This window comes from Microcebus murinus, chromosome 9 (assembly GCF_040939455.1).
Source record: "Microcebus murinus isolate Inina chromosome 9, M.murinus_Inina_mat1.0, whole genome shotgun sequence".
NCBI classification, from domain to species: Eukaryota; Metazoa; Chordata; class Mammalia; order Primates; family Cheirogaleidae; genus Microcebus; species Microcebus murinus.
In genome coordinates, this window is record NC_134112.1 from 91,508,345 (window position 1) to 91,532,555 (window position 24,211).

General features: G+C 41.5%; 1 protein-coding gene across 1 annotated transcript in view; it reads right to left on the minus strand.

Annotated features, from left to right (window-relative positions):
- Nucleotides 1–23,741, minus strand: part of DENND11 (DENN domain containing 11) — a 37,892-nt gene extending 14,151 nt beyond the window's left edge. Inside the window, exons 1-4 of the mRNA XM_012768035.2 lie at nt 23,472–23,741; nt 9,260–9,359; nt 7,688–7,846; nt 25–178 (exon numbers count right to left, since the gene is read on the minus strand). Coding sequence (XP_012623489.1) covers nt 25–178; nt 7,688–7,846; nt 9,260–9,359; nt 23,472–23,739 — 681 coding nt within the window. The 5' untranslated portion in view covers nt 23,740–23,741. The remainder of the gene's footprint in view (nt 1–24; nt 179–7,687; nt 7,847–9,259; nt 9,360–23,471) is intronic.
- Between the last annotated feature and the right edge of the window lie 470 nt (nt 23,742–24,211).

Below are 24,211 nucleotides of genomic sequence, written 5' to 3' on the forward strand. Positions count from 1 at the left end.
GTGTGAGAACACAGCTGACCTCACCTTCATCTCAGGGTACATGTATTGGTGGATGGAAGGCAGCCAGTAGACAGGGGGCAGGCTGCTGCCTCTGCCAGGGCCGGCATGGAGCACCCCTTTCTTGTCCTCATAGAAGGCAGCCAGATGAGAGTAATGTCCCGGCATCTCCAGCTGGTGTCTGCACAACACATATACACACATGCACAGTGAGAACAGCTCTGGCCGTGGCTCTGCTATGAACTTCCCCAACACAAGGGTTATAACACTCAGGGGCAAAGGCCCGATATCCTTAAAAGATCCCCATTTGGAAGTTGCTTAGGACGCCTTCTTTGATGTTACAGAAGATCCTTAGGGAGAGCTCAAACATGGGCCTGAAACTTTCTGGCAGCACCATGTTAACACATTCTCTTTCTCACGGGAAACAGAAAGAATTAACAGACTATGACTAATGTCTATTGTTCTCGAGCAAGGTACGCTGGAGACTGGGTGCCGCTTCCCAGAGAACAGCTGCTCACTGTGAGAAGGGGAAACTTGGAAGCCTAAGAATTCCCTTCATCAAGCTGCTCTTCATTTGGAACTCACGCTTGCCTGCTTGTTTGTTTTGTTGTTACAGAAGAATAAGGAGAAGCTTACCCCTCCATGTCTCAAATCAGAGAAAACAGTTATTACTGGATGTCACTAGGGCTCATAATTTCTGCATCGAGTAATAAAGAAATTAAAAGCATCAGAATCTCTTCTCTTCCCACCCCCACCCAGCTCAGGTCAGCAGAGGCTTGACTGCAAACCAAGAAAGCAGCACTGAGGCCCTGGACCATGTGGACAGGGGAGAGTCCTGCCCCAAGTCAAGTGCAGAAGCACAGTGGGAACTGCTTGTCATTATGCAGTCACTATGGGAGTGATATAGGCTTAACTGTGTCCCCCCCAAAAAGGACACACTAGAGCCCTAGTACCTCAGAACATCCCTTATTTTGATAGAGTTTTATAAAGGTGTTCAAGTTAAAATGAGGACATTAGAGTGGGCCCTAATCCAGTATGACTGATATCTTTCTTAAAAAGGAAACTTTGGACACAGAGACACATACAGAGAATGCCATATGAACATGATGACAGAAAACAGGATGATAAATCTACAAGCCAAGGAACCCCAAAGATTGTAGGTAAACTACCAGAAGCCAAGAGAGAGGCAGGGAACCTATTTTCCCCCACCCTCCTCAGAAGGAACCAACCCTGCTGACACCTTAACTTTGGACTTCTAGCCTCTAGAACTGTGAAATAATAAGTCTCTGTTGTTGTAAGCCACCCAGTTTTTGGTACTGTTATGAAGCCCTAGCAAATTGATTTAGGGAGGAATAAAAGGCACTAAAACCCTTTGATCCACTTTCACTTTCTCAGTGTCCTATAATTTCCATCAAACAATGAAAGAGAAGCAAAATATAGGTCCACTGAGCAAGGGGAAGCATCCCTAATTACGGATGGCCCTAGAACAACTGTGATTAAAAATAGGGAGCACCCCTCCCTCGCAAAACCTACTCCCCATAAACTGCCATTGTGGCTTACTCCAAACTATGACAAACTGCTCAGAGTCAAGATTTTCATCAAACAACTGGTAGCCAGCTGTGCTCCAAACATTGCCACTCCAGAGTGACTTATAGCTCCCAATGTCAAGGTGATGATAAGAGACCTTCAGGTAAATTTATATTTTAAAAAGGAAAAAAATCGCTGTATTCAAAAAATGATTAATAAACTAAGTTCCTCTCTGATTAACCACTCTAATTTCAGGGTCCTAAAAACATTTAGTTTTAAGCTTTGCACAGGAGGCAGCCGAGTGATATAATAATAAATAACTATCTGGAAGAGGGTGCTTATAATCACTTCTCTCCCTCTTACAGATATTCACAGGCTACATGGGAAATCCATGGTAGCTAAGTTGTGTCTGACTATTCTGAGAAGATGGCAGATTTCAGATACTCTTCAGGGATGTGTGTCAAATTGATAAAGGTTTTATTAATAGAAAATCACACAAAGACAATTAAGTTCATAGGTGTTTTCATTAGGATCTTACTTCCCTAAAAAGAATACAGAGAATCATTTTATTATATTCTTAATACTATATTTTCTGTGTTAAAGGGAGCTCTGTCAAGAGTAATTTGCGTAATACTTTTTCATTCTCTAGGTTTATCATTTGCTGATTTGCTGTATAACTGTCTTTTCTGTTTGACTACATTAAACTCTAAACTTGAACCAAGACTCACTACTAAGTCAGAGTCCCTTAGACAAAAAGCTAGCATAAGGATTCTGTCCTTTGATAGCCTGAGATATCACTGACCAATGGAAAAGAACAAGTCAATAATGTGGAATATAGAATATGCATACAGACATAAATATAACTTGGCAGTTCGTAGATGAATGTTAAACCATTATTGCATGAAAGCCTCAAAATTTAAACACACTGTAGATTTTGCAACATTATCAAACACAACACGAAGATATACTAAAAAGCACTGAAACGAGACTGAGTACGGATGATGTTAGTCTTCAAAGATGGTATAAAAGGAGACCTTCCTGGTGAGCTTACCTGTAAGAATGCATACTTGAAGAAATGACCACACTGAAATGCATGCCAAACCACCTACAGAAACTGTCCAAGAGATGTGACATCATAAAAACTGGAGAAGAACTGGCTCAATACATGCTACTGATCTGAAGCCATAGGCTTATGGGCCAGATCAAGGATTCCCCCGCAGGACCAGAGACAGTGGGGTTCTCCGTAAGCCCACATCCCCTTCACTGATATAACCCAGGCATATGGGACCATGCAGAGCCCAATCAACTGACCTGTCTGTCCCTACCACACCCTGGCATTGATTCATCCACTTGAGAATCAGAGATGCCTCTGTGCAATAATTATACTCCATCACTCTGATGTATTCATTACCGGTTTGAACAAGTCACCTTCTGGCTTTGCAAATACAGAAAAACAGGCACTCCCATTTACTGCTGGTGCAGGGACAAGCTGATACTACCTACTGAAGGGTAATTTACAATTTGTATCAAATTGTACATTGTATATACTCTCTGATCCAATGATTCACTTCTAGGTGTGTGGCCTAAGGAACTATTTATAGATGTGAGCAATCATTTATTCGCAAGGATGCTTATGTTTACAGTGGTGAAAAATAAGAAACCACCTAAAAGTCCAATGATAGTGAAATAATTAAATTGTGACACATCTATAAGTTGAAATGCTGTGAAACCACCAAAATAATCTTGAGGACTATTATTCATGATACACTGAAAGGTTAACATATCAAGTTATAAAATTTAGATACTGAATGACCTCCATAACCCTTTTTAAAAAAATTAACATATATGCACATATTTATACATGGAAAAAAGAATAGTAGGATCAAAATCCTAATAGTAGGTGTCTGGGTGGTGGGATCATGTTTTTTTTTTGGTCCCTTTGGGCTTTTCTCTATTTTTCAAAGTTTCCTATAATAACAAGTGTTAGTTTTATATTTAGTCTTTTTAAGCTTTTCATTATGGGTATTTTCAAACATATACAAAAAAGTAGAAAGAAGAGAATAATGCATCCCATGTACCCATCACCTACCTTCAATAATGATCAGTATTTGATCAATATGGTTATATCTATATCTTATAGCCACAACTACCACTTTTTTCCTAAAACATCTTAAAGAAAATCCCACATCATAACATTTTACCCATAAATACTTCTGTATGCATCTCTAGCTGACAAAGTCTGTTTAAAAAATAATGTAATACAAAACCACCATGCCTTAACAAAATGAATAATAATGCCTTAATATAAACTAATGCCCAGTCCACATTCAAATTATACCAACTGTCCCCAAAATGTTACTTTACAGTTGGTTTGTTTGAATTGAGGTTACGTGTCTTTGGTCTCTTTTATTAAGTAACAGTCTCTCTTCCCTTTCTAATATAATTTTTAAAAATTATAAAACAGTTCTTCAATATCTTCTGACTAATAAAAATAATCATAAAAAAGGATTCTCTAGCTCTAGAGATATTGAGGGCAAGAGCTGTAAAGGAAATACTAATAAATAAGTTTGGGACATGAGAAATCAGAATAAATATAAAACACAGACTAGGTGTTGCAGAGATCAAGTCTAGCCAATTTACACAAAAGTCATTGCTGCAGTCAAGTAAGTATCCCTGCCTAGACCTAGGCTTACCTTACTAGGCTTCTTTCTTTTCCTCAGACTCTGTCATACAAGTCTCTTCTCTCATGTTACCTCTGGCCCTCTTTAATCAACAAGGTAGAAAACCTTGTTAGCTAGGACTCAAAATCTAGAAGCCATAAAAAGATTAATGAATTCAAAAGAGAAAAAAACTAACATTACAAAAATGACAACAAACTGACGTTAAAAAGCAACTGACAAAGGGGTAAACTATTTTCAATTTATAAATCGCAAAGATTTTAGCCTATACTCTTAGCTAAAGCAGAAAATGATACCTAGAAGTAAGTCACTACAGTATCAAAAACCATATTGTGGCATTGGCTTAGCAGGTGGAAGGGGAGGGTGGTGAGAAAATAGATATTGCAGACTAGAAAGCTGGGAACCCTTGTTACGCTGTAGCATAACATTTCCTAAAAGTTCAACAACTTGGCAGACAGACCCTGTGTCATCTGAATCTGTAGCTTTAGGGGAGGCAGTTAGAAACTGAACATTAATGTGTCCCCACTTACATCTTGTACTGCTCTTACTAAGCTACTATAAAAGATGAAAACAGGCAAGAATTGGCCAGTTTGCAAGCAGAAATGTAAAGAAATACAGACTAATAAGGGTAGTGTGTTCTAAGTTCTGCAATATATTAATAAATCAATTGAGATACCAATAATTTGGGACTCCACAAGGCTGGGAAAGCCAATTCTTCTGTATCCCAGAGAAGGAGATACGATTCTTTCTCAAGAGACCTATGCAAGTCTGCAGTTAAGTATTCTTGCGCAGACATGGGAGTCAGCTTATCTGTAAAGGTCATATTTAGGGTACAGCCTCAGGGAGGTCACTAGGAACATGAGGGAGGGAAGGATGGGCCACAGATGGAGACCAGTATCTAATCTAGAGTTCACTGATTTAAAGTCATGATCCAGACAAAAAACTGAGGAAATATTCTGAATAGAGAAAAAGATCTATGCATAAAGGTATTTATCATAGCTCCAAGTATAGAGGGTCCGCTTAAAAAACAAACCGACCCAGAAGCATGCTAAATGCTCAAACAGAAAGAATAAACAAGTAAACTTACAGGACAGCTCTAGCATTATCAAAATCATCATCAAAATGATAAATATGGAGGACAATAAAGAGAAAACATATGATTAAAGGGTATTCCTGAAGGAGGAGGAAAAAACAGAATGGAAAAGTTGAATATTTTATTACAGAAGGTAAGTTTCCTGAAATAAAAAAAAATAAAAATAAAAGACCTAACTATCAAGCAAAGAGGACAAACCATCCCAGAAAAAAATGATATGGCCTAATGAACAGTTGGTGAGTTCAGAAACAGCACAAAGAATCTGTAGGTATCTGGTTAGAAGAGACTTCTCCAAAACAACGAATTTCAGAAAACAGCAGAGCCACTGAGGAGGCTGAGGCAGGAGCATTGCTTAAGTGAAAGGGGAGACCTTGCAAAAGCAGCAGGAAAATACCTAATCCCACAATTTTCCCAGTAACAGTTACAGATCAATCCTGTGAGTTCTTTCACTGACAGGTACTCTGCAGGAGTTCTGTTTTGTACAACTTCTGAAAAGAGCTGAATGGACAGAGAAGAGATACAAATCCTCTTTCAAAATTGGGGTTTTTCTTTTTTTTCCTTTTTGAGAATCTGCTTTTACTGAGTTCCCGAGTAAACAGTAGGAGAATGAGCTACAGCCTCAACTATATCCCAAGCACAGAGTCACATCTCCTGTGATAATCCCATCTCCAAGGAAAGGCAGGGAAGCCAACTCTTGGACTTTGACATCCTTGCAGTTTTTGTTATCTGCCTGCCACTAAGAAGACAGGAAGGAGCGGGTGCAGCAGTTTCTGTACCCTGCCATTGTTATAACCCCCTTTATGAAGCCTCAACAGCTGGTTTTCAGGGGCCACCACATTCTTCCTTTTTCCATCTCTGTGCTGGTCCTTTTCCTCTTCTCCAGAGAAAGGCAAATAAACCTCTTCTTTTTGTCCTAATCTCTATATGAGAAATCTTTCTACACCCACACTGTAAGCACCTACTAAGCTTTACACCCTAACAGAGCCAAGAATTTTGAGGCTGCAATAAGCTACGATAACACCACTGCACTCAGCCTGGGCAACAGAGTGAGACCCATCTCTTAAAAAGCACCCATGATCCTTTCAAAGAAAGAAAGAAAGTATTTGATGGCAAAATCTAGACCAACCAAGAAGCCAATCAAATCAGGAACTCAGAAATGGAGCAAGTCACAGTTAAGCACTGGAAATGGTTTTAAAATTCATTTAAATATATAGCTAAGACTTAAGACTTAAGACTTAAGACTTAAGATGTGAAGTAGGGAAAAGGAACTGGAAAGAAGCATAATAAACACTGTCTACGCTGAAACAAAATTTAAAAACACCAATGACACCTATACTAAGATTTGTGCACTTTACTCTTTTTATGTTATTTCTCAATTAAGTAATGACACCATATCTTCATGTTTTTCATAATCTTTCTCTTAACTATAGAAGAATGTTTCAAGGAATAATATATCTTATTCTGAAAAAATATTTATTTGAAGTTTTAAGTAAAATTATATTTAATATCTATCATTAAAATTGCCTACTAGTTGATAGAGTTAAATCTTCAAAAATATTAAAACTATTTTTATAAAGTTACATTTATTCTAGAATCATAAGCACTGAATATTGTCAATGGATATCTTTGAGTGTTAATATGTAGTTTTCTTATTTTGTACTTTTATATAAATTTTAAAATAATAAACATGGTTTTTGCACAAACAATAAATTTCATGTTCTTTCAAAAATGAAGATCAAGACAAATTAGCTACATAAAAATTTTAAATAAATTTTAAAATATAGGCTATAAAAGTGTATGGAATGATACATTTTTTTTTAACATATATACACATAAATGACCAAAAAGCAAATGTGCTACAATTTTAACAGTGCTTCAGGGATTAGGAATAGATCTTCCCCTCAAAATCTGAAATGTAATTAGATTACTTGCAAAATAAAAAAATATATATAAAGTAATTAGTTTTACTGTTTCTGTTAAAAATTCTCTATCACCCCAAATAATAACAGTAACCCCCCATTATAAAGGATTAGGCTTTAAAAGTTTAGAGCCTGTTTGCCTACTTGGGGCAAGGAGGTAATTACTGTGGCTTAGGGCAAATAAAGATCATATACCTGCCAACAAATTATTTAATTAAACAAAATTGATGACAGTATTAAATGTGAACTGAGAGCAAAATCTACCCCAGCTTTCATTATAGTAGAAAGAATAATTATGTGGGACGTTGGTGGAAACACAAGGACCACCACCTTAGGGCTTGAAACACCGCCATCGATGTTGTGGGAAAGACACCTGCTCTCCTGGCACACAACCTCCATCTCCGAGGACTCATAACATATGCGCCACCGGGCAGGTCCCGCTGCCTCCCTGCACAAGTACAGAAGCCACGTACCGAACCTGGTTCTCCAAGAAGTGCATGTACCGGTAAAGCAGGGTGTAGGAAGGAGAGAGGATGCCCACAGACTTCATCCGTGCCCCACGTTCCAGCTCGCTTTCCACGGGCATGTTGGCAAAGCAGGCCAGGCCGAAGAAGGGCCCTTTTCGGAAATAGCTAAAAGAGACCAAATATGTAGTGGGGTTCAAAATGAGAGAAAGAAATTTTTTATTTTTCTTTGAGACACAAGCCCAAACAAATTAACTGCGTCCAGAGCTCCAAATGACAAAGCTCAGCCTTAAAACAAACGTTTTTAGAACCTCAAGGGAAAAATCAGTCCAAGCCACTCGACCTCGCAGATGAGACAACCAAGGCTCAAAGAGATCACAGAACTCGCCAAGGGTCACCTGGCTGGAATGGGGACTTGGTCTCTGGAAAGCTGGCCACGCCGCTGACCACAACCATGGACACATCCCTTCTCTCCTGCACCATTTCTAGTGGCTTGGATGGGAGAACCATAACCAAGATGTATCTTCAGGCTCCCCTACTACTCTGTTTTCATAACATAAACCATGTCAATTGTTCCCTCGCTGCCTGAGTCTCTAATATTTTTAACTGAGCTGTCATTTTATTCCCTTCCCCTTTCTCACACTCATATCAGTCACATTTTCAGCCCAATGGGGAGATTAAGCCTACTTCATTATCCTAAGTTCTTTCCATTTGTTCCTCCTAACAAAACTCTCAGTGCCCAACTATGTAGGACTGAAAACTGTTCTTAACCACTTCAGGACCACGCTCCCCGGCAGCGAAACCCTGCCCCCAGCCGGCACTCATAGTCCGCCCAGATAGCTTGTGCTGTGCACTGACGACGAATCCGTTTTGCTCTTGTGTGATGAGAAAAGCTTTAAAGCACTGAAAGCTTGTTTTACTTTACAGGCAGCTTTACTTGTAATGTAAATCAGAATAGGTAACATACACATATATGTTTTCATTATGTCATTTTTAAATGTTCACAATTTTATTTTGATAAATGAAAAATTAGAAAAGTCGTATTACGGCTGTCAGCTAAAGTCCACACTCAGCTGTGTGCCTTCATATCACGACTGCCGGCTAAAGTCGCTGTGCGCGTTCATCTGTGGCTATCGACTATAGTCGACACTGGGCTGTGTGGGTTCATCTGTGGCTGTCTACTACAGTTGATGCTGGTCCCAAACTGGTTTTAAAGTTGGAATTTCAAGTTTTAGCACACAGATGCAGTTAACCCACACTGAGCTGCACCTACATTCTTTAAAACCAAATCTCAAGTAAAGTCCATATCGTTTCTTAGAAAGTGAGAGAATCTCTATAGTAGGGATTCTTAAGTTTTTTTAGGTCATGAAATCCACTGAGCCCCTGATAAAAGCTAGAGACCTCCTTGCCAGAAAACTGATATAAACACAAAACTATACATATATTTTCAGGGCATTTATACACATACCACTTGAAGACCTTTAGATAAGAGCCCTAATGCTCCGGGTAAAGTGTGAGGGGTGGGAGCAGGGCACAGAGAGGGAAACAGTACAAAGATGACTGAGATTCAGGAGTACTTACATGAAGTCAGACTGAATTTTATGGGACCCGCTGGCCATAGACTTGAACTCAACACCTTCAAGGTCTATATCTTGAGGTAAGCACCATTCCACCATGTTTCCTGTGGGAAAAGGAAGATCAAGTTAAAAGAAACAAAATCAGAGAAAAGGGCTTAATATAGGGCTCAGCATGTGTGGCTTCTCAATAAATACAATGCTGACTCGGCCTGACACAGAGCCCCTGAGCTGCTCTGTCACCCACAGGCGTCATTCCAGAGGACCAGGAGACAGGCGTGAAAGGAACCTCCTCCAGCCTCTGCCTTCAAATGAACACAGCTCTCTTCTCTCGTGAGGATATTGTTTTTGGTTCTGCCACTCTGCTCTGCCATTTTCAAATCTTCCTTGTGGCCTCACTTCTCTGCAGCTATTTTTTTTTTACCTGCTCCCCCCATTTCCTCTTCTTGTATTTTCCCCTAATCCCTTGAGATCTTGATTTATCTCACAGTTCTACAGCTACTCATAACCTTGAAAAATCCCAAAACTCTTTAAAACAAAAAAAACAAAAACAAACAAAAAAAAAAACCTCATTCTCATTGACCTCTTATTAGCATTTGCTCATTCCTTAAAAATTTCTCCTCTTTTTCCATGACTGCCACAATAGAATACTATTTAGGTATTTTTCCTACTTCTCTGATGACTGTAACTCTGCCTCCCTCCCTCTTTTCTCCTCTCTCCCCAAGTGAACCCTTCTTTAATGGTCAAGTATCAGTTCTTCCTGAAATTTGGGTCTCATTCACTCATGATTAATTACTGAGTTTCTACTGAGCTGTATGCTGGAGATATAAAGTCAAATAAGACAGAGTCCCTGACCTCAATGAGATTAGAGGCAACAGATAAAGAAGGAGACCAGAAGTTACAGTTCAGGGGGGTAGATGTTATGACATAGGATAAGGTGGGACTTTAAACACAGCAACGATGAGCATCCATCAGACTGAGGAAGTCAGAGAACTGCACAATGACAGTGTTACCCAAGGCTTGAGAGAACATTATAGAATACTCCCCCTATTGTTTTCATGCATATTCAACATTTTTCAAAATAAAACACCAAGCTACTTGTGAGACTTCATTTTAGGGCAAACTTCTTATTAACACTTCAAATCCTAATTTCCTAGGCATTAGAAAAGCCATCAATAATCCCAGCCAACAGTGCTTCCAGATAATTGTTAAGGGCATCAGAGAATACACAATCCAGTCTCAGGACACAGCAGACGTCACAGAAGATTACCTAATCCCATATTCAACCCAAGGCAATTTTTTTTCTTTTTTAAATTAAAAATGTAAACTTTACTTCTCCATAAACATAAGTTCCATCAAGGTCAAGACATTTGTATAAGCAACAATACCAGCCATTTAGTCCAACTCTAAAGAATTGAGGGTCCTGGGAATTTAACCCTGTCAATGAAGTCCAAGCCACTCTAAAATAGTTTATTTTAAAGAAATGAATCATAATTCTGATCAATTACTCAATTCACAAAAGCAAAAAGCACGAAAACAGGAATAAGATTTTACAAAACAAAGTCTAGAACAATGTTGTGTTTGTAAGAGTCAACGGTAAGAAAAAACACTCAGAAAGAGGTGTGACATTGGAGATAAAGGCAAGCTTTTTAAGCACCATGTTCCCCCCACATTCCTGTACTTTTCCCCTTCCATCCATGTCCATTACCCCCACAGTCCAGTGTTGTTGTGTTTTTTCCTCCTGTGGAACACACGAGGACAGCGAGGGAACTTAAAAGTGCCAGGGGTCTACCAAGACCTACAGAATCACAATCTCCCCTTGCCCTGCCACACAAATGTTCCTGATGTGTACCAGAAGAGAGCCCTTGATTGGGCCTCTGTATACATAGTCCTAACCTTTTATACCACCACATGCCAACAGAGGACAGGGACAGCCTGGATGGAGCCACAATGACCCTCAATAGGTTCTGTCCTCTTCCCAATCAACCTGCCTCTTGCAGTACCCACTGCCTTGTTTCCCCACACCTTACTCCTTACTGGGTTTAACTAGCTCAGAATTAATTTCCTTCCTCCAACCCAGCCTGTTCTTGACTCCTCAATAACTTATTAACACTTTACTTTACCTAAGCATCGTGTTGAAGTATAAGTACAGAAAAGTGCACAAACTACAACAATACAACTCAATGAATTTTCCCAAAGCAAACATATTGAGTGTAACCAGCACCCAGATCAAGGAGCCGAAAGAACATTATCTGCACATCAGAAGTTTCCCTCATAGCCCCTCCAAGTCATTAACCCTCTCTCAAGAGTAACTATTATCCTGACTTCAACACCATGAATTAACTTTGCCTTTTGTGAAATTTCTACAAACGCAATTATGGTTTATATTCTTTTGTGTGTCTTGTGCTCAATATTTTTTGTAAGATCCATGTTGTTTTGTAAGATCCATGTTGACGAATGTAGCAATGATTTGTTCATCTATTACTTATGCACAGGTAGCAATTTATTTATCTACTTAACTGGTGATGCACATTTAAGTTATGTCCAATTTGAAGCTACTACAACGAGTAGTGTGGCTACTAGTGCAGCTGTAAACTATCCTGTACCAGTCATTAGGTGAATACACTTGTGGTGACTTTGTAATGCGCTGACCTGGCTAGGCTGAACTCTGCTTCTCAGCATTCCCTTCCTTGCATGTTTCCAGTTCAGATTTGGAAGGCAGAAGTGAAACAGCAGCCATGCTGTGTTTGCCTCTGGAAGGTTGGTGCAGGGGCACCAAGCAGCTCACCTGCGGCGTTGCTTCCGTGCAAGCTCACCACAGTGGAGGGGCAGCAGCCAGGCCTGACAATGCTAGAGCCACCTTCCCTGGGTATTCCTTCAGCTTCTCTGACTCCTAAGCCAGGTGTGTGTTTACTTCCATAAAGAAGAGCATCAGCTTCTCCCTCAGGACACCCACATCACCAAAGCTTGGGACAGTGACAGACTGATCCAGGTTTCTGTCCATTCTCATGAGTGCCACCTTGTTCTCTTTCCCAACTTTATTGTCTTCCTCCATAAGTATCTGCCTATACACTTCAAGCTCCATCATCAGACACAAAGACATAGCCTTTCCCATGCTAACCAGCTCCCACAACTGCATAAGATTAAATCTCTGCAACAAATTCCCCCATATATCTCCTAGTTGTCCTGTTTCTCTGATTGAACCTTGACTGATACAATATACATACACACGACTATATCCCTAGGAGAGAACTGCTTTAAAAATGTTTGCATCACTGCAAACTAAGGAACTTTCAATGATTCCCAATGTTTCCCAAGTTTATGTTGATAGGGCTTCTGCAAAAAAAAAAAATAATAACAATTTTGTAAAATATGGTTTTTTTGGCCACATTATCTTAAACAGAGATAGACAATTCCTTTATTGCAGAACTTCTCAGAGCCTTTAATATGCCCCTCTACAGTGTGAATCTCCATGAGATCCAAACAGTGCTTAATGTCCCCCAAATTATTTGGCCAATAAATCTATTTTTAAATAATATGTTAAAAGACTAATTTTATAGAAGGCATTTTAAAAATACATACATACATACATACATATATATATATATATATAGGCTGCAAGTTGTCCCTCAATATTCACTCTTCCCTTCTTATGGAACAGAACCTGCTATTTTTAGCTTGGTGCACTGCCTACAAAATGAAGACTATGTTTCTCAGTACCTTTGTGAATAAATTATAGCCAGTGTGACATGGACAGAAGTGCAGTGTATAGTTTCCAGAATATTCCCGAAAGGGAAGGAGCATGCTGCCCACCTCTTCCTGCTGCCTGGAATGTGGATGTGGTGACCTATCACGGAAGGGATGATGGAGCCTTAGCCACATGACCCTAGATCCCTGCATGACACCAGGGCATCTGAGCCAGCATTCCAGCTCTAAGCCAGTTATCTCCTGTTACTTGAAAAAGAAATTAACTCCTATCTTGATTAAGTCACTGTTAACCACTTCAGTACCAGCGTCGACTATAGTCAATAGCCACAGATAAACACGCACAGCAATTTTAGCCGACAGCCATGATATGAAGGCACACAGCCGAGCGTCGACTTTAACTGACAGCCATGATATGACTTTTCTAATTTTTCATTTATCAAAATAAAATCGTGAACATTTAAAAATAACGTAATGAAAACATATATGTATATGTTACCTATTCTGATTTACATTACAAGTAAAGCTGCCTGTAAAGTAAAACAAGCTTTCAGTGCTTTAAAGCTTTCCTCATCACACAAGAGCAAAATAGATTTGTCATCAATGCATAGCACAAACTATTGTGGGGACTATGAGTGCCAGCTGTGGGCAAGGTTTCGTGGCCAGTGAGCACAGTACCAAAGTGGTTAATTTGGGTCTCTAGTATTCATGTCCAAACCCATGTCCTACTTAATACTGCTAACCTAGAGGATAAAGTCTCCCATTCCTTAGGCAGTTCTCAAAGCCCTCCTTGCTCCTCCGTGCCTGGCCAGTCCTAATTGCACAGAAACTGAAAGAATCAGAGGGACTGAATGACATCCTTCATTTTCAGATGGACACAAGCCCCTCTGGGTTGGGAAGAAAGAACCATCAGGGCCAGGCTGGCAAATCATGGAATGGGGCACAGGCTCTAGAATGCCACTCTGGGAAGAGTGATGTTTATCCCTTGAGAAGCGCATTTCTGCTGATACACTCCAATGAAAGGAAAGTAGATACAGCTATTATGGCCCTTATCCCAACCTATCATAATCTTGTCTTAGATGTCTGTCTCCTCAGGAGTCTGTGAACTTCTAAAAGGTGGAAATTGTACTTGTCTTCACATCCCAGCACAGTATAGTGCCTAGAACAGGACAGGATGGGCATTAAATAAATAATAATAATAAAACACAACAAGCTTTATTAAGGACAGGAATGTCTTTAAAAAGCTAACTTACGAATTAGTGTTAATTATCCCAGAAGCAGTCATGGTATTGTGGTCATGTAGGAAAATGTCCTTATTCTGAAAAGGTTTATACTCAACTATTTAGGAGTGAAGTATTATCATACGTGCAAGTTACCTTCAAATGGTTCAGGGGGAAAAAGTATATATATCTGTACATAGCCAGTTCTACTTTTATCACTTGCTGAATTTGTGTCAATGCAACCGATATATTAGGGAGCAATTTGAGCATAGGGAATTTCACATTTACTTATGCTATAGATTCAATGCAATCTCCCTCAAAATCCCAGCAAGTTATTTTGTGGATATTGACGAATTAGTTCTAAGGTATACATGGAAAGGCAAAAGACCCAAAATAGCCAACACAATACTAAAGAACAATAACATTGGAAGACTTAACACTACCTGACTTCAAGACTTACTATAAAACTCAATTAGTCAAGATAGTATTACATTGGTGAAATAGTAGACAAATAGATCAGTAAAACAGAATAGAGAGCCTTGAAACAGACCCACACAAATACAGTAAACTGATCTTTGCCAAAGGAGCAAAGGCAATACAATGGAGCACCAAGTCTTTATAACATCATAACAAATGTCGCTGAAATAAGTAGACATCTACATGCAAAAAAATCGATCTACATACTTTTACAAAAATTTATTCAATGTGTAAGAATTTATTCAAAATGTAAAATAAAAAATTATAAAACTTCTAGAAGTGGTTGCGTTTGGGTTTAGTGATGAGTTTTTACATACAACACTAAAAGTTTTTCATGAAGGAAAAACTGATGTTAAACTTTATTAAAATTAAAAACTTCTGGTCTATGAAAGACATTATTAAGAGAATGAAAAGACAAGCCACAGACTAAAAGAAGATATCTGCAAAACACATATCTGATAAAGGAATATTATCCAAAATATACAAAGAATTCTTAAAACTCAACAATAAGAAAACTATCTAATTAAAATATGGGCCAAAGAGCTTAACAGATACCTCATCAAAGAAGATACACAGCTGGCAAATGAGTATATGAAAAGATGTTCAACATATGTCATTAGGAAATTGCAAATTAAAATAACAAGAACAGCCAAAATCCAAAACACCAAAAACACCAAATGCTGATAAAGATGTGGGACAACAGGAATTCACTGCTGACAGGAATGTAAAATGGTAGAGCCACTCTGAAAGACAGTGTGGCAGTTTCTTAAAAACTAAACATACTCTTGGTATATGATCCAGCAATTACACTTTGTATTAATATTTATCCAAATAAGTTGAAAACATATGGCTATGCAAAAACATGCACACAGATGTTTACAGCAGCTTATTCATAATTGCCAAAAACTGGAAGCAACTAAGATGTCCTTCAGTAGGTGAATGAATAAACAAAATGTGGGACATCCACACAGGGAAATATTCAGCAATAAAGAGAAATGATCTATTGAGCCATGAAGGAATCTTTAAACACATATTGCTAAGAGAAGCCAGTCTGAAAAGGCTACATACTGTATGATTCCAACCATGTGACATTCTTGAAAATGCAAAATCAGAGAGAGAATAAAAAGATCATTGAGAAGGAATAGTTGGAGCACAAAAGATTTTTTGGGCAGTGGAACTATTCTGTATGATACTATTATGGTGGATGGTACATTTTTTGAAATGCACAGAACTGTACAACAAAGAGCGAACCCTAATGTAAACCAGGAACTTAATAATGTATCAGTATTGGTTCATCAATCGTAATTGATGAACTACATTAATGCAAGATAGTAATGATAGAAGAAACTCTTATATGTGGGCCATGGAGGTGGTACAAGGGAAGTCTCTGCACTCTCTTCTCAATTTTTCTATAAACCTAAAACTGCTCTAAAAGATAAAATTTATTTTAAAAAAATAAATGATGAATTTATTGAATTCATCATGAACTGATGAATTAAGTTAACTGCCCTTAGGGTGGTAATATATTGGTGTTATGTAGAAAAAAAATTCCTCATTCTTAGGAGATTTATACTGAAGTATTTAGAAATAAAATGTCATGCCATCTGCAACTTACTTTCAAATATTCAGCAAAAAAAGAAAAGTATAGCTATATCCATATACAAAGTTCTGCAATAATGCTTGCTGAATTTGTTCTAAAGCAATTGATATTTTGTAGAATACTTGATCACAGGTAATTTCACATTTACCTATGAGTGATTTCAATTGTGAAGAAACAAGGTGAACATGGAAAACTATACCTGCTGAATCAAGCCACGTAGGAATACACAAAACACACCCGCCTTAAACTTCTACCTGCTACCCCAGGTCACTGTGTGTTTAGGGACATGCCCACTCACCTCTCATGTGGCAACCTTCCCTCTGATTTCAGACCACCTTTCTTCTACCACTGCACAGCAACTCACAAGCTCACCTCAGCCCTTTCAGCACTCACTTCCATATACAAACTCCAGGTCTCCTGAATGTAAACTTCCACATTTGTTATTTGTATATTTTTAACCATTTAACATATGCAAAACTGTCCTATAGTCTTGATTAGGTTCCTATCTTTTTCTTTAATGTGTCACTGACCAAGTTTTTGAGTGCTGTGCCCATCATTCCCATTTTCCTCATAAGCCCTGATTTTTGCTACATGATTTTTCACAGTGATTTTTAGAACACATATTTCAAGTTATAGGGGAACTGACATATATATATAATTACAAAGCAAATGTGGCAAAATGTCAACAAATGGAGTCTCTAGGTGAAAAATACGTAAGTTTTCACTGTACTATTCTTTCAACTTTTCTGAGGTTTAAAAAATTTCAACATACAAATTGGGGAAAATAGTTGAAATAATAAAGATGTGAAAAAAATAAGGAAAGCATAAAGGTCTTTGTAAAATCAAAGAATAATTGAGCCAATGTGCCACAAATAATAGGGGATGAAGAACTACCAAGGCTTGAGGTTATCCTTCCTTCTACAGAAATGTTACAAAAATTGGAAATCAGTTTATATAAGGAATTTGTAGAGGCTTCAAGGAAAGTGATTTTGCAGATATAGCAATCCTTATGGGAAGCCATTTAATGCCAGAAGAATCTCATACCTAATGCTACCTAACCCAGATTCAGTCTTCACACTCCATTCTTTGGGTTTCCAAATATCCTTACTATATTAAGAACTCAGCCAGGAAGTTAAGGCCTGGAGGATTCAACCAAAGGGGTCATCTCATGAGTGATCAAAGAGAAAGGAATTGGCACTGACAAGTGTCTTTTTATCCCGTAACTTGCTCTCCATCTCCACATCCTCATTCTTCTTGGGCCATGCCTTGGGCCTATCACAGATACTATAGGTCCTGCCTAGCTTCTGCTGGAAATTTAAGTTATGAAGTGGGAGTCACACGACTACAGGAGGAACAAATGTGGTGAACTGCAATGTGTACATTCAGCTGGTTACTCAACAAATATTGGTGGAGCATAACTTGGCAACATGGTGCCAGGTGCTGAGCTCATGCAAAAGCAAATATTTCCATGTTTAAAGGAACTCAAACTAGTAGATTATTGGACTGGCAGCTTAGTTACCCACGGAAAGCCAGACGGACAGCACTGAGCCTGTCTGAAAATGTATGGATGGTCTGGACCCTGCCACTCCATGGCTCTAAAGGTCAGCCTGGCAGCTGTGTGTGCAAGGGCCTCCCAGAGGTGGGGTTATATAAGCTCCTAAGCTAAGCGAGATATAGGCTGTCCCTTCTACATCCACTGTTGCCTCTGTCTTCCAACCCTTTCTGTTTAAATGTGAAATGACCACACTCCCAGGCATCCTGGAGTTCAGCAACCACCATTTCCTAGGGAGAACAGATAGTACCTGCTGTTACTCCTGCCTCTTAGTTCATCTCAGAACATATGAAGTAGAGAAAGCAATGATCTTGAACCAAAACAGTCTCTTTTTAATAGGAAATAATAGGTTACATTTCTTCCTTTCTCTCCCTCTGTTGGCTGGCTCCCTATCAAGCACTTCCTCTTGAGGTCTTCATTTACTAAGCAAGAGCTGCCTCAGCCTAAGATCCTCTCACAGCTCCTCTGACCTCAAGAGGGGGGCTCTGCACCAGCTTCCCCTAACACATGCCTTGATTTTGACTTGCTCCATCTGCTTCTTCCACTTAGAACACACATAGGCCCTAATTCCAGTCAGGAAGTAAACAGGAGTCCTATCTCAAGAATAAAGCCAAGAATCCAGGAGTATGTTTGGTCCCAACAACACAGTCCCTTTACATAACCACCTAAAGGGCCACCAAATTTCAGAGATGGAACAAACCTCAAAAGAGTCTGTGTTCAGACCCCAGACACCAGAAAACAGCCCATGTGAATTGACTTTGGGTCCTGTCTGAAACAGTCTTAAAACCACCTAGGATAAGAGCACATCCAAAGCAAAAAAAAAGAATGAGTATAAAGAACCCTGACTCAGGAAGAAATTAATCCTGGTGATTTCACAGGCCAATCCATGGCTGAATTCCAATGCATTAATTTTACATAGCAATGACCTTCTATATCACAAATCCCACAGAATTCTCCACTGGGCAGTGGTGTGGTATGAGAGAGGAGTACGGACCTTCTCTGCTCTCTGTCTTCAGACCACCAAAGGCTCTGTACATCTGCTTTTCTCCTCATCCTGATAAAGACCATTGGGACAATCAGAGGCACGTCCTGGAAACATGCAGCAAGGTCCCTGGCACACAGTGGGCAGTCAGGAAGTGGTATTGCGATTACTACTTCTACTTTCTCCTCCATAGGTTTTCAAGAGAAGAAACTGAATTCACAGCAGATGGCCACAAACTGACTTCTCCCTGAAAACCACAAGCAGGTGAATCACCAACAGCCTGGGAAAGGTTCTGCCAGGGAGGAACTAACCAAATTAACCACAATTATATTCCACTGGCATCTGATGGAAAATGAGAAAAGATAGTGACATGACACAGTTAAACCTTCTGTCAGACTTTCTTCTCAGATATCAGAACTCTTTGCCTGTGTTGGAGCTGACCACTCTTGGGATTGCTCTTACCATCTCAAAATCATCCCTCCAAATCTTCTATTTCCATTCTACTTTGTCACTTTCCCACCCACTGCTAGAGCCATTTACTATTTGCCAAGAGTCAGATGACCTGGGCAGCACTCCAAGTTATGCCTCACACACCAGACCGAGCCCTAATCGCACTGGGCCCCCATCATCTTCTCATTGTTTAAAAGAAATGCTCATATTTCATAGACTATACAGAGAATCTGTGGAAATTAAAATTACTGTATGTGGGTAATCTTAAATATACCTATTTAACATAACCACGGAAGCATTTAGAGGCACTAAATTTCACAGGTGTTTAGAGGTAATTTGGCCACTGGTTAAAGACTGAAGGAAATTCATTCCTAATCTAAAGAGAAAAAAGAAGAAATATCTTGAAGACCTCAGCAGGTGATCTGCCCCTCACTCAAAACCACCCATTCCAAGCCACCCCAATACAAACATACACAGCAATTTCCCCCAAACACCCGCAGTAAAACTCCACGTAAAATGCAGCAGTTTAAAGTGAATCTTTTATAAAGAAACAGTCTAATGAAGCAGATTCACAGGTGTCTAGACATCGTAGGTTCAAAGCTTTATCAGCCACTGGCCCACACATAAGTGCTCAGTCATAGGGGGACAGCTTCTTCGATGAGGGGCGTGGGGATTCCCCAGTGGGACAATGCCCTTTAAGCAAAGAAAAGAAAATTTTACTAGAAACCCAAAGAACAAAATAAAAATTAAAATCAAGGCTCCAAATCATGGGGTTGAATACAATGAAAAAGCAATATTATGGCTGCCAGCTTTTTCTACTCGGCTAGCAGAGTGAGCATCTGGGCCTGGTTTCAATAGCAGCTTTGTAGCCCAGATGGCCAGCACCACCATTCTAGGGCTCCCTGCCCTAGAAGCCCGAGCGTATGTGCAAGCTTCACCTTGAACTTGAAGCCCCAGTCCTCATGTTATTAGTAGAACCAACAACCATAATTTTCAATTCATGAGTCCAGTAAATTGGACTTTACCTTCTGTGATTCTTCCTTAAGATGCCCCAACCTAGCTTTCTAAAACTCGCGTCTAAAAGTGCAAAAAGATTACTCTCTTATTCCTATGCATTAGTCAGAGAATCACTGTGCACATTCCTGCCCAAATATACACACACATTCTAACAAAGATCCCCTCCTCCCCAATATTCCCCTTTACATCCGCTCCCTAGGGATGCACCACGGCTATGGGTTCTCTCCTTCCCCCTTTTCTCTCATGCACTCACACAGATTTGGACACTTGCTAACAGTCACCCACACTAGGTGGGAAGATACACAGAATGCCTGTGGCCTGGGCAGTATGTGACTAGGGAGAGGCTGGGGAGGGAGGGAGGGAGGGAGGAGTTCCTAGGAATGGAAACTGAGGACACCGGTGGGAGAGACATGAGGGAGGAGCTAAGCAGGTAGACCAACCAGAGAAACTCCCACATAATAATTTCTGGGAAATGCTCTGATTTTGTAAACAAGGCCAATATTCACTTTTATAGTTTTTCATAACACAGGCTAAGGAAGGGTAAAATTCTGGTGGACTAATATTAAATAGGGACATAGCAGATTGGCCTCAGCAGTAGAGTGGGGAAGACACTGGACAAAAATCAGGAGACATAATTCTGGTCCCAGGGATGTCTCGAGTTCACTGGGCCACCGTGGGCCTCACCTCACTTCACTAGAACATGACTTCCTCAACTATCACACCAGGGGCACATTAGGCACCTTCTGAAGGCCCTGTCCTAGTGCTAACGTCTGAGGCCCTGGGAAGCCAGACAGCACTCATTCATTCCATCTTCTCCTTTTAAGAAATGTACCATATAATTTTATTTTATGTAAGTATCAGCAGAATATTTTTACAGGATGCAATGTGCCATTTAGGACTGGATTAGAAGACAGAAGAGAGGTAAACAAGTTTTATAGGAAGGAAACAACTGATTCCCCCCCCCCAACAAAACAAAAGTTTAAAAGTGCTCCCACTGGCACTCTTGAGTGCTCTCTCTCCTCTCCCTGCTCTTCCCCTTGTCCCAGATCCCTGGATAAGTAATGATAAGATGTCAGGGATCAGAGGTCCAGGTGGTATATAATACCAGAAAGACAACAGGCCTTAGAGTTAAGTATTCATTAGCTAGTTAATATTTCCTCACGTATTCATTAGCTAGTTAAAATTTCCAAATTACTTAACCATCCTTGGTGTGTTTCCTCATTTATAAATTGAGTATAAAGGATCAAATTACAGAGTGGTGATTAGACTAAATCACACAATATTTTAGCAAAATGCCTGTACAAAGCATCCAACTATCAGTTACAATCCCTTCTTTACACACTAAGCCTTAATCTGAAAACCATTACACACACATACTCCATACACACAAACTCATAAAACCGTGCTCACCAGCTGGGACTGACAAGGCATGGGTTGGGGTTGTAGCTCTTTGGTGCTTTATCAACTGATAAATATCATTAATTGATCCATATCAATAACTGATCATTTATCAATTCTATTAACTCTATCTATGGCTAGTAATGGACTTTCTTTTGCCCTCCCCTAGACTCTACCACTGGAGTTACCACTACTTAACCAGACTCTGTCAATGTGCCCTTTTCCATTTATTCTAGTTACTCTTCAATACCTCCCGGGAGGAATCCTATGCTCACATCTATTTACTAGATGATAGGGCGGGGTGCAGGGAATATAATCAGTTACAAAGTATCTGTCTTTATCTAGCATTATGGGTTACTTTGGTCAAAAAAAAGACCAATATTTTTCAAACTATTAATATCTGACCAAATGTGAGTCAACCAGCACGTGTGATGAGCGTATAAAAATAAAATAAATACCAGTATGCATTACATGTAGAAGGAGCCAGCACTATTTCATGAAACTTTTGTTTCAGTTACATACATACTGTATGTATGTGGGCACATTGGTTTCATGAAAAATTAAGTCACAGTCAAAAATGTCTGAAAGCCATTGGCATGGGGCAAAGGAACAGGCCGGAGTCAGAAAGGCCTGAGTTCAACTCCCCATAACTTCTGTGGCTGTGAAAGGAGCTTCAACTCAGCTCAGTGAAACCATGTTTCCTGGGTCTTGCCAGCTGAGAATCCTTGACCAAAGTTCCATTACCCCACCTGGAAACCATCTTCTGCCACAAGGGAATCCCCTCTCCAGATCTAACCTTTTTCCTCCCGCTCTACACCCGTCCCCCCAATCTAGTTTTTCAGAATGGTTCCACCCTCAGGCTTGTAGGACCAGGAGGAAACCCCTAGAAAGAAGCAAATATTTTCCTTCAGATAGGCACTGCACACTCCAGCAACCCCACTGGAGATGCGGATGACAGACACACCTGGGTTCTTAAGCCCTGGAACCCCGACTCCAGCTAGGAACACCCCCTCCTCCAACACTCAGCAGCAGGGATTTACACGCCCCTCAGCGACCCGCTGAGGATGTTCATTCTGTCACTTTTTATCCCTCACAGAATCTCCAACTATTAAAATGCACACCTCTTTACCGGGTAGTCGGGCTAAAGGTCATGTGAAATGCGCCTTTCCTTCTCCAAACATCCCAGAAAGAGAACCGACTCGAGGCAGCTTCTCCTCTAACTGGCCTTCAACCGAACCCCTCAGCCCCGTCGCCCTCGGCTCCCGGCATTAACTCCTCAAAATAATGCCGTCAGAGAAAGTGAACTCGGCGGCCAGGAAAGTTACCCAGGTGGGAGCGACCGGGAGCGAGGGCGGGCAAGCGGGGACGGGGAAACTCCGGGCGTTCACCTGGGGGGCCTTCCTCCTCTCAGCGTGGAAAACCTTCCAGCGGAGCAAGAAAAGAAAACAAAAGCGGACTTGGCCACACACCCGACCCTCCGTCGCGGGAGCAGCGCAAACCCGACCGTGGGGAGGAGGCGCGGACCCGGGAGCTGAGGGAAGCGGCGGGACGCAGAGGAGAGGAGGGTCGAAGGTGCCGGAACAAAGCCCGCAGGCAGCTCCGAGGGAGGGGGCTGAGGACGCGCCGCACCCCCCCCCCCGCCCTTCCCGGAGCCGGGGGGCCAGGGCCCGGCGGGGAGCGGGCGCAGGAGCGGGGTGCCGGAGAAGGGTGCGGATGCGCGCGCAGCGAGCCCCTCCCCCGCGCCCCGGAGTCGGGGGTCGGCCTGTCCCACCCCCCGCTCCCCTCACCCCCATCTCCCGGCCCCGGAGCCGCTCTCACCAGAGCGGGGGTCGAAGGTGACCACGAACACTGCCACCACCTGGTCCTCCTCCACGTCGCCCAGCTCCAGGCGCCCGGGCTGTAGCAGCACCTCGGAGGGAGCCGGCTCCTCAGGTTCCCGCCTCCTGCGCGGCTCCGCGACCGCCCGGGCGCCCCGGCCGCCACCCCGGCCGCGTCCTCCCGCCTGCGGCTGCGGGGCCTGCGGCAGGGAGACCGCGGGGCCCTCGGCCCAGCGCAGCAGCGGCGCCGCGTCTCCCTGCTCCACCATGGCGAAGCGAGGAGGAGCCGCGGGCGGGCGCGAGCGGCGGGGCGGGGCGGGCTGCGGGAACTCCCCTCGCCCGGCCGCGCCCACCGGCCGCCCGGGCCCGCACCGCCCGGAGGCCCACCTGCAGCTGCGCCCGGCCCCGCTCCCACGGCGCTCCAGCGGGCGCCTTTCCCACCCAGCCGGAGACAGCGGCCGCGGAACAGGCTTCGGGAACCGCGCGCCTGTTTGCAGACCTCACGTGTGCATCTGCGTGCGTGGGAATGTGTGGTGCCAGGACGCGCGTCCCTGACTCCGTCTACCTGTGCGTGGGCTGAGGTGCCTTCTCACCTAGGGTTCCGTGGTGTAACTGTCCCACTGTGTTTATGTTACCATTATTGTTTTACTGTCCCCTAGTCCTATGACATATGCATTACATAATCCTGAATGTGTGGCAAAAGCTGCTTCTAAGCAGCGAGTGAAGCAGAGGAGCCCTGGT